Source organism: Thunnus thynnus, chromosome 9, assembly GCF_963924715.1.
Source record: "Thunnus thynnus chromosome 9, fThuThy2.1, whole genome shotgun sequence".
Taxonomy (NCBI): Eukaryota; Metazoa; Chordata; class Actinopteri; order Scombriformes; family Scombridae; genus Thunnus; species Thunnus thynnus.
The window spans coordinates 20710168-20727224 of NC_089525.1; the positions used below are offsets into that span (position 1 = coordinate 20710168).

Genomic DNA, 17057 nt, shown 5'->3' on the forward strand with positions numbered 1-17057 from the left:
CGGGTCCTATTTTCTTTGCCTTGTAATAGCTTCCCCTTTTGAAGATAATAAGCAGTTTTAAAGGTATATCTTATCACTGCTATGCAAGTGAGACAGGGAAAGATTCATGCATTTATTTATTGTTGTAAGGGCCACACAAATTGTAAAACAAATGCACCTTCCTGCCATCCAAGGAAGAAAAAAAGTGGTAGCATGTCTTGCTCCGCTCACTGTGGCAAACCTGTTGATGAACACTGCAGCATAGAGTTGTGAAAATTCCATGGAGTTGAGGTGGTTGTCCGGTTTAGCTAGTTATCTGAGTTAACTACTTATGCTGATGCTAAACTAGTGTCTTCAACAGAGGCAGCGAACATCTGAGTGTCAGACAGAAGAGAGCAGTGCCAGAGTCCAGACAACCAGGGCTGTAATTACACATGCTTCAACTAAATCAGCACAAAAGTGTTGAACTGTATAAATGACACTCCACTGCTTTCATTATACATGCATACATGCGGTGGCAGTAGGCCCAAATGTTGAAAGATTTCATGGACTGATAAAGTCAGTGTGACAGTATTTGTGCGTCTGTTCCAGTTGAGTAGCTGTTTCCAGCTGGACAAACGTTAGCTACAGTCAACAACACACATCACTCCATCATGTAGATCAGGTATGCGCATTATTTAATATAAAATCAGACTGAAGTCCATTGTGGGGAGATTGGGGTAACCTATTTTACATTTATTAGATAACATTATGGATTATTTACTGTTGAAGGCTACAGCACTTTTGATTAATTGTTAATTCATTGTTAGATGTGTCCAACACACCTAGTCTGATCTAATTGATGTTCTTTAATGAGGCCTGGAAATTGCGCAGCTGTTTTATGTGTTTAATACTTTGGATTTTGTCTAGCCAGTCGTTGAACAGCAACAGATGGGAGAGGGAGCTCTTCAATTTTAAATTAAGTCCATATTTTGTGTTATTTAATTTATCATTCAACTAACTTTGTGTTTATCTGTTCTTTGAACTCCTAATGTACACTGATTTTGTGTCGAACATAGGTCACGTCAGTGGTTAAAACAGTTTTATTATTGAAAAACGTCCACCGTATTACATGAATTATTAATGATTAATTGATAATCAATTGTTAACACAGCCGACTATCAATTAAGGAAATCGCTTAAAATTTGCATCCCTAATCTAAACAATACCTAACTGTACTTGCAAGCACTGAATCTGTTCTTTATTCTGTTTATCCCTGTGTTTTTGTGATGTATAAATGTGTGAAAGTTTAGTCAAATAGTGCAAGACAAAAAAGCTACGATCTAAAAACAATACTTCTAGCTGCACATATCATCTATGCTGTTTTAAACACCAGCACCCATGTGAAATACATCTTGTAGGTGTGTTAAATTGGAATAATGCAGTTGGGGGATGGGTTGTAGAGCTTTCTGTTTCAGCTATATTAGAGAGGGAATTGAATTGAATGTGTAGCTGGCTGCCTAATAGCCCCTGTCTTGCTGGAATTGCTGCTATGGTAAAGTGCTGCCTTAAAGCCACACATTAAGCCAGCCAATAGCAGGTCAGTATTGCAGGGAGATTCCCAATCAACAGTGGAGAGACAACAGATGACGTAGTCTGGGTGGGGGAATGGAGCACTGCTACGGGGATCTGGATATCTTCCAATATTGTACACGTGTGCGTAAGTGAATGCATGAATGGAGATGTGAATAAATACATACTGTACAGTATACAGTAATGTAATAAATAGGATGCATATGATACACATATATACTCTACATTATACATTTATGTATGTTTGGGTTTAATCTGATGTTATGTATTTCTTTTGATAGCATTATTTTAAATGGCTTTTAGAGTGTAGAATGAGTTGACTCACATATGCATCTGGTGCATGTGCATCTGTTTGTACATAACTGCCTGTTCTGTACATATAGCAACGGAGAACATACACCGAGAAAAGAGGCCGTGAGAGAGTGAGAGAAATGAGGAGTGTGAAAAAGAGTGCACATGTGTGGGTGAGGCAGAATGCACCAGTGAAAATATATTCATCCATATTCAGCATCAATGTGTGGGAGAGGAAGAACCAATTAATATGTATTTTACTTTACTATCCTATATTTCCCTGATTGCCCTTCCACTTTTGCAAACTTAACATCAGAAATGTTGTTTATTCTACACAGCAATCCATGAGAAAAACATAATCTAAAATAATCCGTAACAACATACAGTTACTACCCCAATCCTGAGAATATTTCTACTGAGTCTGGAAAAAAAAGTAATATAAGCTCTCTTTATATGTTTTCAGATCTTCGTGTATATTTTTAGACACTGAGCTAAGTGGTGTCCACATATCTCATGAGGTGCCTTTGAAGTGGTGTTATTAATTTTCCTGGTGGGTCATATTTGAATTAGTGTGAGTCACTGAGGCTCCAGTTGAGTCTCGTCTAGACTGCTCTGTGTGAGTGTTAGTAACGCTGAGAGTTCAGAGCTCTTTGGGTGGAGATATTTATCAGTTTAGCATTGAGGTTTACAGGTCCTTTGTATGTAAAATGCCTGTTAAAGGGTTCCTGAGCAAGACATCCAACCCTTCACACAGTTACTCATTTATAAGGTACTGCGCCAGCCGTCTAAAATGAGAAGAAAGGTAATCTGAATAATGCACAGGAGAAGATAAAAGTATGGCTATGGTGAGGTAAAAAGAAAAGAATGTGAGACTCGCATTAAATCCTCCTTGCTTCAGGAGAGTCATTGAAACCTTGTAGAAGAGATGCAGAGAGCATATTTTATTCTTGAGAGTACAATAATAAAATATCATTCTTTGTATGTTTGTAGAATAAAGATTAAGAGAAAAATACAGACAGAAAGCCAGCAAATAAGTGTGTATATCACGTGCGAGTACTTGTGTATTTTAATTTTAGTACACTCTTGTTAGATATGTAGTTGGCTCACACCCATGCCTTTTCAACCATTTAGCAAGCACAATGCCTTTGGTAAATAACCAATGCTGTAAGGTTTCACTCCATTGAGCTGTGTCATTAACTGGTTTGTGTTTTGTGTGTATGTGTGTGTGCTACTGGCTTGAACGTGTACCCTGTGTGGGTGTGTCTATTTGTATTTGGTATTTGTAAGGCTCTTTTCCACTAGCTTAAAGCTCTCCAATTTATTCCCAAACAAATGAACGCTATGAGTGTACTTTATCTTTAACTAAAGGTGCTTTTTAATCCACTTCCACCAAGCTGAAAAGACCAGGACGCTGAAAAGCCGGATTTAGCAAGATTTGGCTTCACTGCCCAGCCGTAGCATTAGCTTTTGTGAGTCTCACAAGCATTGATGGCCGCAAAGAAACTAGAACAGCACTCAGCCCTGATTCCATTGGCATAATTGGTGTCATTTTAGTTTCGATATGGCAGCTGAATACACATGGGGCAGTGTGCAGCATTGATTTGGCTTGTCTTGTAAAAAAATCCAGCCAATATATTTACAGAGGAGATCGGATCCATTATGCTAGTATTTTTCCTGCTGCTGATTCGATCAGGAAAACATTATTGGTCAGTAATTACTCCCCTGAAGCCAACAGAATGATGCTTGCGAGTGCATCATAATTGATAGTGTTTTCTTGACATGACTGCCGTGCTAATGGAATATTCATTTTACAGTTACCCATACCACTGCTGCTGAATTGTGTAATTGTGTGCTAGAGTACAAGAGGTTTCCCAGATGGGCAGTGTGTGTCTGTCTGTGTGTGTTTGTGCATGTCCGTTTTACATTCATGGATATTAAAAATGTGCAGGGGAACATCCTTCAGTGCGTTACGCTCAACACTTGCATCAGCCTTTAAAAGTGTCCTCCTCTAGGCAGTTATTGGATCGCAAAGAGCTTAGGCAATACTGCCATAACTTCAGCCAGGATTCCCCCTTGTTGTAAAACTCAACACCCTTCTCAATATCTCCCTGCCCTTTTTCCCACGAGATAAAACTCACTTCATTTAGAAAGACATGTATACATGAATTTCTGTCTAAGAAATTTTTGTATGCAAGAACAGGAATTATAGGGAGGTGAGACACTTACAGTGGAGATGTTTTATACATATTTACAGGCGTGTTTACATGTACAGCTGCATGTGAAAAATTTCTACTGAAATGAGATTTGCATGCCTGTCACTACAGAGACTTTCAAAAGAGGAGGGGTGATGAGAAGGAAGGATTTCTTAGGCGAATGTTTTGGGGTCTTAACCTAATTTAAGCTCAAACTGTGATGATTAAAAAATCATTCCTGATATCCTGATAAATATTCATGTATTTTTCTTGAGTTGCACTGATTTTTGTGAGGTACTCTTTGTACGAATACCAATGAACCTCAAAGGGCAAGAGGAGGCAAAAGTAGATGTTACCGTTGGCACTGCATTATATTTCAAAAATGAAGCTGGTGTAGTACATGAAAGGGAAGCCCTGAAGCTTCCAATCCTCTTTTTCTCTTGTTTACCAATCCTACAAGTCCTACAGCATAGCTTAAGGCAGCAAGGTCTATAAAGTTAAATGAAAACACTGCTCATCCCTTCGCAGATGTTTCCAAAAAGAAGAATGAACAGGGATGTTATGTGAGATTTGTCTATTCCACTCCTATAAAATGTGGAGAAATGTATCACATACCTCCCAGCAACAAGACTATAAAACACAATTTTTTGTTCAACAGTGGTATGTATGCAGCTCATCTAAATCTTAATCGTATCAAACACACTAGAGCCATTTTCCTTCAGCCTAAATGGTTTTGTATGAAAGGGGCACAGCTTCCAACTGAATATATAACAGAATGCTGTAATAATTTTAGCTTTTACAAAAAAATACTTGCCTGGACATTGTGTTAGTGAGGTTGCCAGCTGTGCATCATTCGGACAAGGACTTGTCATATTTCAAAGAAAAGCCTGTGTAGTGTAATGGGATCATTAAAAGTCCATTTAGCCAAACCACCATACAGACATTGGGGGAGGGAAATGACACGCCTGATATTATTCCTATGCAGATAGTGTCCTGCTTTTTATTTTTAAAGTGATTTCCCCTCGCTCCATCTGGCACTGGAGTCATGATTTCAGTGATGTGAGATTTTTTCACTAGGAGATTGGTTTCAGTGAACAATAGATATGCTATTGACTGAAGGAGACGCGACTGGAGCCCATTCAGAAGAATGTGAATGTTTCTGTCTATCACAGCCCTGATAGAATAGAAATGGGGATCCCCTGCCATTTTGGCCCTTACTTGTGTCAGTCTGAGCGAGACTGTTGTCCATAGACCCACTCCGATACAGCAGTACCGGCCAGCAGCCTCTTCTCCATCTTGGCACGAGATGTGCCTGTATCTGTCTGTATGGGTCTGTTTATCAATAGACTCTTAGTCTTCTCCAGGGTGAGTGTAACCAGCCAAATCCACATAAGCTCATTATTAGAGGTAGAACAGAACTCCTGGCTCGAGAGCTGAGCAACCCATTATTTAGCTTCCAATTGCTGCTCGTGCATAACTGAGATGGATGCCGCCCAGCCTTTCGAAGACTACTGCTGCTAATCGAGCTGACCAGAAGAACAGAGAGTCAGAAAGCAAGAAAGAAAGAAGACATGGGCATGGTATTGAAAGAGTTGAACAGTCAAGAAATTAACAATGTACAAGAAAGACCAAGAAAGCAATGGAAGACAAAATATTATAAATAAAATCTGATTTTTATAATTAGATAGAGAGTGAGGTGGGAGAAAGAAATCGAATATTCCTTTAGACAAAAGCTTAGATCTAACATCAAGTTCAATTTGAGGCCAAATAAGTAAAGCACAGTATGAAAATTTTGTTGATTCTCCTTTTTCCTGCAACACTTTGAAGTGTTTATCTTCTTGATGTTTGCACAAATTATTTGTATACTTATACTTGTATATACTTATATAGTCCGGGTTATCAGTGTAATATCTGAAGAACACAGCCATACCGTAGCTTACCACTAAAGATCTCACAGACCACATTTAACATCTAAGGCTCAACTTACTTTCTTTGAATAATGCCATAATTTGAGGGATAGTGATATTTTATCCTTGACAACAGACTGGACTGGAAGGGCAATACTGAGTTGCCTATGGGAAGGTCCAAGGCAGTCCTTATTTTTTGAGGTCCTTTGAAATCGTTGAAATCTTTTACCACTCTGTTGTTGTGAGTGCAATATTGCAGCAATCTGCTAGTGCAGAAACATCAGAGCTGGCGATGCAAGCGAAGTGGATACACTGATCAAAAACACTTGGACAGTGCTGGAACTACTCGAGAGCTGTTAACAGTTTGGAGAGGAGGATGCTGTGCAAACTGCTGTCTGTCACAGAAAATGTCTTGCATCCCCTCCAAGATCTAGTAGGAAAACAACAGAAACCTTTCAATAGTATACTTAGTTTGCTTTTATTATTTTGCTTAAGGAGTCACATAGGCCCTTTAATAGGTTGTATACCTATACCTTCATAAACATAAAATAAGGAAACACTTTCTGTTAAATACTGCATTGGTCCAAGTATAAGATTTTTTTTTCTGGAATAATAGATAGATATATAGATAATTTTGTGTTCACAACATCAGATATTCTTTTTTAATGAAGAGAGTGCTGGTGTTGCATTAAGGGTTACTTGTATGTTGGTAGGCTGGCGAGTGTCTTCAAGTCTGTTTATAGTGTCTTTTAGAGTCTGGCAGTCCTAAAAGTGTTTTGTTTAACCTGCAGGAGTTTGTGAAGGCTCATGGAACAAGTTTTCTGCCATGGAGGAAATAAATTCATGATGAATGAACATGAAAGTGTCCAAAGTGTCTTTTGACGCCTTTTACTGCAGAAAAGGATCATGAACTGAATCATCTGTCAAACAACCAAGAATTACTGCTGTCACAGATGACGAGGAGCTCACAAAGACAAAGAGATCCAAGGATAAGAACGCTCTTCTCTTTGGTTTAATAGTATTTCAGGGAAACTCTCCCAACAGGACCAGTGTAAAAGTGTGTTGTACCTTCAATGGGTCCTTGAAGATGAGGTGTTGGAAAAGGTAGAGTCGTCTTATAATTAGGTTCAACTTATATTTAGCCAATACAATACATAAAGGAATAGAAAAGACTTGACTGGAAGATAGACACTTGATTTGGCAAACTACTGACTACTGCCATCTCATTATAGCTTTAGCTGAACTCAGTTGAATTTTTTTTCTCCATAACTTACTGTATGCTGTATATAGTGATTTGCCAAATATATTACTGTTGGTTCATGTGCCATTTTACTGCTAAACACATTTCTATTTACACTGTATCCTCACAGCAGGGGGTAACAGCTGGATAGCCATCCTCAACCTCAATAGAGCTGCATGTCATGGTAAACTGATGGATTAGTGTATTTCCAACATAGTTTAGGAGAGTTTTGTTACATTCCAGATTTTTAATCTAATAGATAGCAGCCTCAATTTCTACTGCTCCTCATTGAAAGCCCAGTAGTTCATGGGCTCTAATTGGGTTGCTTACACCATAATATATATTTGACATCAGACTCAACACTGTTGGCAATAGAAAATTTTGTTAGTAATTTGTTTCATTTGTTTTTTTGTTTTTTCATTTTGCATCATATTCTCAAGGTGTGGAATCTGTAGTCATTATCAGTTTAGTGCTTAAATTGCAGTGCTAGCACTATTATCAGTTAGGCATTAGGAGTTCTTGATATACATCTTATCTCTGCTTCACTCATCTTATGGAGCATCCGGGTGAGACAGAGAAATCCACCTGCCTACAGCTGCAGAGAGCAGGTATCCAGCCTAGCTTGGAACACAAATGGCAGCATTAGTGAGTGGGAAGCCAGTCAGGGACCATGTTATTGTCATTGTACATTGATTACTACTGGTTAGCACCTGTGTGGACAAATGGTGTGTAAAGTGTAAAACTATGTGTGTACGTATGTTAGCTCAGTAAGAAAAATATGTCTTTGGTACAAACAATGTTTACAATCCTAGCCCAGAACCTCAGAGGTTAAGAAATACATGTTGTCATTTTACTTAACTAGTCTGTCAGCCTTTTTGTCTTTACGGTTTAAGGGCTCTTATGTCCGAAACTAAAGATGTTTGCGGCACTAATTTCTTAGTGAACCGTAACACTGCATGCTCCCAGCTGATTCTGCAGCCCTCCTGGTGGGCTTAGCATTTATTCAAATAGAGTGTTCGGTACCCCTGTGAAGTTGCAGCTTAACTGATAACTAGAGCTGAGCCAACAGGATGTATCCCATTGAGGTGATATGTCACAAGCTTCCTGTGACTTCCGCTTTGTTTCTGTCAGAGATTTTTGTATGGTGTAGTCCCTGTAAAGGTAAGATCAGCAACAGGGGATGATGAATGGGCGTGGTTGTCAGTCATTGTAGGTAGGACTGGGATTTGTCTCAAATGGTATCTGTAGCTGGGTGTGATAGGAGGTGCGATTCTATATGGTAGTTCTTTTAACAAGTTCAACAAGTGATCATATTCCAAACCATTACAGCTCACTACTTTTGCATTACATAGCTTTTGTTTGTTTTAGCTATATTGTATACAAAAGCTTTGACAGCTGAGCAAAGCACATTATCAGACTTGAACCTCATTCAGTCTTTTGAAGTCCTTTTAAGTGCTGCACATGAAGAGCATCAGCGTTGAACTGCCAGGCTATTATAGATGACCTCCTGTCTGGTAGTGACATGTTGTTTGTCATGATCTCACAGCGGGACTTAGGTCATGGTGAGCCCTGGGGACACGTCATTACTCTCACCAATGACACCTACCCTAGCTGTGTTTTTTGATTAATTAATTGAAAAAACACTGCATAGGTGGATGTCACCAATTAAAAAACACCAAGTGGTGTTTTTTACATGGGATAGGAGTGATCCTGGGTAGACCTGTCTCAGTCTGACTGAGGCATTCATCCATCTCCTTCTGAGAAAGCTCACTTTGTAGTACCCATTGTGAATTTGACCCATTGGTTATTCAAACTGTCTATGTATATGTGAACTTGAGTGTTAAGGTGTTGGCTTTAGAATTAAAGAAGTGTGGTGTGCAGTGTTTGCATATGTGTATTTTCATTTGCAAAGTGCCATAAGAATTCATTGCTCACTAGCTTTGGTTGTCTTAAGTTGCCTTTCCCTCATGCACTGTCCCTCGATCTCTCTCAGGGGGAATTGTCTTCTAACTGATTAGACTCTGTTCTGTAGACTCACTGCCCAAGCAGCTCCACAAATTGGACAAACACACAATCAAACACCTAAGCGCGCGTGCACACACACACACACACACACACACACACACACACAAAGACACACAAAGACACACATGCACACACATACATCCATGCCCACGAACACTCACAAAATCTTGCCACAGGGGAAATAAACCTCAGCCACCCTGTTGTAGCATTAATGGCCAAATCCTATATAGGCACTGGATTCTAAACCAAACAGAGAGGGGGGAGAGAACTCTTGCACAGTATGGAGTCCAGAAGATGAGCAGCAAAGTCAATGTCTCAAAGAAGTCTCCCTTATCTCTCTCACTAATGAACTGGCTGTAGAAAGTACATGGATAATGTTGAAAGACAGGTGGAGAAAACATAAACACCTTCCATACACTACCCAAGTGCACATAAACCTATTAAAGCCACCTTGTGAAAGCATCTCAGTCATTATTTGTAATTTACAAAGGTCAGTGCTTAAATACATCGTTTATTACTTAGATACATAGTAATAAACTATCATGTCCAACAAAATCTTAAATACAGCAGACAATACTCTGAAAGATAATGAAGTGCCCATACATAATTAACAGCTAGGAGCAAAATGAGAATATACTCTTCATCTTGCCTGTATATTTTATTAATGCTCCTCTGTATCTGTCATATCACTGTTATCTATGCCACAAAGTGCTACATTATTTACTACAGTAAATGGAATGAATAGATTTAGAAAATTCTCAAGAGAAAAAAAATTAAAGCAGGGGCTTAAGACTTGAGATAGCTTCTTCGCTCTTTCTATGCCCGAGTGCATGTTGGATGTGTAGCGCAGTGTACCATGATTAAGTTGCATTCTCAAGTAATGAACTATTGTATTTCAGCTGCTTCTGTTCATAACAGGATGTCAACAACTCTTGAATTACTGTCCAACAACTACTATACATTGTATCTGTATCTCCTTTCTCCCCCCCCAGGAACACTTTACACCAGAGTGTAAATTCAAGGAGTCGGTGTTCGAGAACTATTATGTGACATACTCCTCCATGATATACCGGCAGCAGCAGTCGGGCAGGGGCTGGTACCTCGGTCTGAACAAGGAAGGAGAAATCATGAAGGGGAACCATGTCAAGAAGAACAAGCCAGCAGCCCATTTCCTTCCCAAACCTCTAAAAGGTGAGTCTGCCCAGAGCCTCTTTTACATTTTACTGTTAAACATTAAGGACAATGCCAAGCTTGGCATTAGGGCTAAAGTTCCCCTAACTACATAATTTTAAGGCTGCCCCTTGAAAGTCGATGACTCAAATCATCTGTCAGAGACCTCTCGGTTGACGGAGATTGTTCAAGTCAAGCAGTTGTTTTGTCAGTCAGTGTGCATTACAATAACCAGATAAAACCGATAAAAGCTTACAAATATTCAGAGGGATAATATTTCAATGAGGAATACTAAATAAGGGGAAACATAAACATATTTTTATATTCTAGCAAGGTTAGCTGGCATGCCTACTAAAAATAATAAATGCTAAAAAAAATAATTCCAATCTTTGATAATTTTATTTATTAATTTACTCTTGTTTAGATTTATTTATTAGTTTTTATGTTTAAAGAGAAATAAAGAAGTAGGCCTATCCTGTTGAAGAAGAGATGCTGTTAATTTATTTTAAACTGTTTCATTTGTTGTTGTTTTTAAAAAAAAATAGGCTATAAGCTTGATTTAAAGTGAAATACATGTTTGCTGACTGTCTCATTATTCAAACAAATCCATATGGTAGCCCGACATTCTATGTCAGCAATTCAAATAGGCCGCAATTCAAATCTTGCACCATATGCAGCTGTCTTATATTGATTTTTAAATGCTCAAAAATATGTTCCCATGACTCTCTTGCGTTTGACTATATTAATGTGGTGGAAATCATTACTGAAACTCATGCCAATTGATCTTCTGATGCCAGATAGTCTATATGAAAAACAAAGGAGCAAATAGTGGAATCTTCATATTGAACAGCCAAATCCGATTGGACTGACAAAATTCTGAGTCGGGTGCAGCCTTACATAATTTGTTGAGAAAGCCTCTTGATTATTCAGTACTGTCACTTTTCTAGTTGGCAAAGGGGTTATTGTTCACAATAAGAAAACCCACTAGCTTCTCTCTACGATTAAATGTGCCTATTTTCTTTATACCTTCTGTCCTTTTTCAGTAAAGACTAAATGAGCTGCTTTCTACAGGACTCCTTGCCATTTAGCATTCTCCTTAGAGATGCTGGCATGGACCTAGCTTCCTCTAGCTGGTTACACTCCACTGCAGATACAGTGTAGAATGGGGCCAAGCCATTGTCTGTGACCAGAATGAGCAGGAACAATAACGTTTAAATCCTTTAAATAGTAGCACCAAGGACTTAGTTTTCATTACAATAAAGTCACACAGAACCACACCCATCCATGCAATGTGTGTGGTAGTGAAGAACAGAGGAAATGGAGGAGAGACAGAGAAATGGTACTGTGCTCTCTGTTGAAAAGGCCACAGTCCTTTCATCTTTAACAAGACACAGATTTACCTGTCAACACAGAGGAGGCAGAGAGAGAATCTGTTTCTCCTCAGTGGGATAAAAGGAGAGCACTCTGAGTTTTTTTCTTAGTAAGAAATGAAAGGCTTGCAGCACAAAATACTCAAACAATGAGGAAAAGAGGACAATTCCTTCAGATTGTTGATTGTTGAGTAGTTGGGGTCTGTCACAACTGGCTCTTTTTTTTATAGTTTCACTACATTTTGTGTGGCTGCATATTAACTTACCTACTGGTTCTGTCAGGTTATTATTGGTGACTAACTGGGTCAAAAGATCATTAAGTCTTAAACCTAGAGTGGCTATTTGGTTTTATGAAGTACCAGATGTAGTATTTTATCATAAAATTATCAATGAGTACCATAGGTGACACAGGCAAAAATTTAATTATTTATGTGTAGCTGCTTTGATATCTGTATATATTTTGCTTACCTCAAGTGAGTTGCTGCCCTGTCACTTTCATTTACTGTATATTACGCTGGGATTGGGGGGGTATTAGAATGGATATTTTGATTCATAGACTGATGTTTTTTTACAGAATTGTGACTTACAGACTTACAGAATTTTGTGGTAAGGCTAAATTAAGGCATATATGCTCATATATTTTGTATTTAAAATGGAGATCAAGTCACAACGCTTCAAATTAAAGATGAAATATTCTTGGAAAGACACATCATCTTCATACCAATGTTGTAAAAAATGTTAAACTTCTATAAACTATTTAATAATATATGAGGGGTTATAAGCATTGATTTCAATGTTGGATATTCCACTTTGGAGGTAAACTCTTAATTTCTTCTATTTGCCAGTATGACGCTGCCCCTTCTTGGGTCTTTGGTGGAGCTCCTCCAGCCAGCATCCTATTAAGAGTCCATGTCTGCCCTCTGAGATCACTATAATAGCTTTTCAGTTTCATTTAACTGGCCATCCAGGGGGTCTCAAAAACACTTAAGAGCAATCGCCAGAGAATGATTGCCTTGCTTTATGCTGAGAGAAATACTAAGAAAGAGTAAGAGAGAATAACGAAGATAGATGTAGGCTGAGTGAGACAGTAATTCTCACTGATTCCAAAAGCTAGAGACTTCAGCTGGCTTGTGTGTATTTTATCTAAAAGAAGAAATATAATTTTTTGAGGTCCAACAGCAAATCCAAAAAAAAGAAAGAAAAAGAAAAAACATGTTTGTTGTAATACCAAAAGATGTAAGACATCACCATGTTTTGCACAAACTTTAAAAATAGCCCGTAATGCACAGTATTTACAAAATCTTTTTATATCATTTAAATTCCACATGTAGCTAGTGGTTTGGAAAGAGCTTTGCAAGGGAAAGAGGGAGGAAGAGAAATAAAGGAGAATTTGTTCCGGCAGCTCATAAAGATTCAGAGGCAGTGGTGTTACAGGGCACCAATTAAGAAGCTGTCTCTGCTCTGGCAATGGCATCTCCTCCAGCCATTACTCACTCCTCTTCTGGTTCCAGTCTGTGAATCTCAGCCCACAGCCTCTCATTCTGTCTTCCTTTGGATGAAGCAACTGTGCAAGTTCAGTTCACGTCATTCAAACCCAAACAGGAAAATCCTCTTACAATTCTTCCTTAAAGTCCTGATGCATGCCACAAAGAGCTGCCTTTATCAGGATAGTGTGTAGTCTGTTGAATGGTATCTGTCATTGGAAAAATGGGAAGATTTGTGTACAGGGATGGGAAAAAATGACAATATGGATGGTTGTTTTTGGGGATTTATGTTTAAAAATGAATAGCAGCGGCAGCGTTTAGGTGATACCATAATCCTGAGGTCAGTCATCCACCATTATAATCATACAATACTGTCACTAACAAGACTGGCACCAATCATCAGCAGTTTCCCGATGAAATCCTGCTTTGGTGATTGATGTGTTTACACAGGGATGGTCTCTGGATTGCTGCTGTAACAAAAATGCTGGGCTAAGTGAAGTGTCTGAAGGACTGGGTTTGCTGTTTCAGCCACAGACTCCCTTAGGGATGAACATCAAATAGCATTCTGGGCAGAAGGATGTTGACAACATCCTGAAACCAAAGACTGCGAACCTCAGATTACTGATATTTCTTAGGAAAAAGGCTGCTGAGAAGCATATTGGGCCGATGCTGCATACACAGCAAAGCCAAAGCATTAGCAACTCCTGAATTTATAATGCCATGCTGTGAATATAGGCTTTGTTTTTTTAGTTCAGCACCGACCTGGTCTGCTGTCACCGCTTGATTCAGCAGTTTGCAGGAAATTATAAGTAAAATCTCATGTTATACCAACACAGGATGCATTCTGCAAATTTTTTCATTGCTACCTGTATCCTATTTATTACCATTATTGTTTTCTGTTGTTGTTTTTGTAACGTGAATGCGCTTCTCTTGTGTTTCCACAGTGGCAATGTACAGAGAGCCATCCCTTCATGACTTGACAGAGTTCTCCCGCTCTGGCAGCGGCACACCCACCAAGAGTCGGAGTGCCTCAGCTGTGCTCAACGGAGGCAAAGCCGTGAGCCAGAATGAGTCAACGTAGCCCGGCAGCCGCACCCAGGCCTGGGGCTGAACCACGAAACCTTACCTCCAGCAGAGCGTGAATCCAAGCAGACTTCTCTCTCCGATCAGCGGTTCAGGACTAGCTACGATACCATATACCACACACATACACCTAGACACCATTAATAAAAATAGTTAGGTACCATCCTGGTCACTCATTGTTTCCGTCTCAAAACAGCGTCAATAGTAAGAAACTTCACAGCATATATACCATTCTGGACTTAAAAAAAAACAATTAAAAGTTTTGTTTTGGGCTTGAGATTTATTTATTACCTTGATCATTCTCTTTTGGTGGTGAAAGCATACCAGTTAGCTCATCTTTTCATGTTTTTTATTTTCCTAATTTCCTGTCGACAGTAACTTTTCTTAGGTCATGTAGACACCAAGCACTCGTGCATCTGTCAGACAGGGGCAGGAAGTTAGACATGTAGGCGTTCAGGAAAGCCAGTAACGGTGCTGGTCTACAAGGCTGCAGTGGTACAGTACAAGCCCTGATCTCTGTCTCATCCATGCTTCTGTGAATACAAAGCCTATAAACTCCCTGGTGTGGCACAGCCTAGTGCTGCTGGGACTGTGGCCAGCCAGACGGTAGCTCTCCTGCATCCTAGTGCACACGCTCAGAGACTGAGCTCTCTAGCATGGGAAAATGAAGCCTATGTTCAGCTGACCTGAAATATAAGGGACAGTGTGGCTCTTGCAATTTTTTTCTTTCTTTTCAGAGATGCCACAGCTGCACCTTGGTTTTTGCTAATTTTCTGAATTAGCTGGGAGCTTTTTATTTGATTTATTTGACTTTTTATTTAACTGGTTTTGTTTTTGTCCCCTCTTGTTCTCTTCCCTTGTCATTGTTCAGTATTTGTATTTTTGTTGCTGTTGCACCATTGAAAGGGGTTCCAGCAAACCAAAGACTGAACGAAAGAGTGTCCCTTTAAGCCGCTGAAAACCAAGCCAGTATAGAGGCAAAGCTGGATTTTTTTTTTTTTATTGTACATTTTTGATGAGAGAAAGCTAAGATTTTGGAAACAATGGAACAATGGGAAAAGGAAGTGATCTTAAACACTTTGGAGTTGTCAGCGTGCTTGATGTTGTGCTTTTTGCTGATATGCTCGATGGCCGAGGTATGAAACGACTATTCAGTGTCCCCATTCCCTTCTGTTTCTACTGTGTCACAATGTCTCCGTCTCTTGTCCTCGTGATCTGTTTCCTCCCTTTGTGCTTGTGTCATAATTCGACCTCCCCGCCATCCTTTTTTGTCGACTTCTATTGACTGATACAGTTCACCATAGGAATATGGTGCAAGCCCCTTCCCAGGATGCTTGTTATGTGTTTGAGTAACTTATTGTGGTGACAATATTTTCTATATTAAAAAAGAATACTGTGGACTTTTAGGTGGCTTAACATTTTATAGGACACGTCATATTTGTAAAAGTGGAAAAAAAAAAGAAAAAAACATTCAAAAATGAACATCTTCCCTTTCTTGCACAGGGCATGTACAAACACAATTATGTACAAAAAGGACCCTTTTTGTGGGCTATGTACTCTCTTCCCTTCAGCTACATAACTTTTTTCTGGTACATGCTTCTGGGAGGCTTTCTTTTCTTGGTTTCCTCCAGAGGTGGTTTGTATTAGGTGAACCTATCTGTTGCATGGGAGAAAGCAGGGAATTCTGGTCTAGAGCTGCATGATGTAGGCTATGTGTATTAACCCATGTTGGATCATGTGTTCCAAACTACCAGGCTAAATCTGATAAAACAACATATACAGGCAGACATTGTGGCTGTCTGATAACTTCCAGTTGTTTATTATTTGTTGTATACACAAAAATGCACTGAATAAAATGTTTATATTAAGATATACTTTTAAAATGTGTCAGACTTTCTTCTTTGTCCCATCACTTGCCTTATTTATGTACTCAAAATAACCTATATAGTCCAGCCTACAGCCATTCCAATTATAGAGAAGACTGTGTTGTGGGAATTAGAGTTTAGATAGCAACTACTGAACATACACTCATACCTGGCCTCTTTCCTGTTTGTGGACACCAACATATCACATAGACGTGGGATATGCCTTTAATTGCCTCAGAGTTGAGGCCGGTAGACGGGCTTATGAGCTCATTCTAGCTAATAAATCAATATCTCTTTTGGATTTGAAAATCTGAAGACTAGATAACTGGATATTGCTCCGCTGCTGTGGCTCTATCGTGTGTCTGTATGATTGCTGCCTTTGCTCAATAACATCACAATAAGTAAGCAAAAGCAGGATCACTTTTACTTCTTTCCAAAAGGCTGACCTTGAGATAAGCCATGGTAAAAGTGATTCAAATCTTGTCCTCCAAGCAGATAAAGCCCATTTGCGCCAAGGCACAAGATCACACATCCGGGCTGTGCATGATGGGTAAAATCATAACACTTCAGTGCTATAGGGTCTTAATATGTGCAGAGAGGACATGACACTAGGTAGTAATTACACAGCAAGTCCGTCACTACTAAGACAAGCTGGGAAAGGATGATCTGAATGATGGCATGACACTGTGTTAACCTACTAGGCTTTGTTAATAAGGTCAGCCCTCTCTCCCACACTGTCTCTGTCATCTCGGGAAGAAGCACTTTCTTTAATTAGGGGTTTTGTCCATGATCACTCTACTCTGATTGTCACCCACAGTGCATGTCAGGGATGCTGAGGGTAAAAATGTGACACAAAGAACAAGCGATGGAAGAAAAAAG

General features: G+C 39.3%; 1 protein-coding gene across 5 annotated transcripts in view; it reads left to right on the forward strand.

The window, feature by feature from the left end:
• The window catches only part of fgf13a (fibroblast growth factor 13a), a 117401-nt gene extending 101216 nt beyond the window's left edge, over positions 1 to 16185 (forward strand). For all 5 annotated transcript variants that reach the window (XM_067599616.1, XM_067599614.1, XM_067599615.1 and 2 more), the window contains 2 exons: positions 10199 to 10397; positions 14175 to 16185. In XM_067599616.1, coding sequence (XP_067455717.1) covers positions 10199 to 10397; positions 14175 to 14311 — 336 coding nt within the window. In that variant the 3' untranslated portion in view covers positions 14312 to 16185. The remainder of the gene's footprint in view (positions 1 to 10198; positions 10398 to 14174) is intronic.
• Positions 16186 to 17057: the final 872 nt, after the last annotated feature.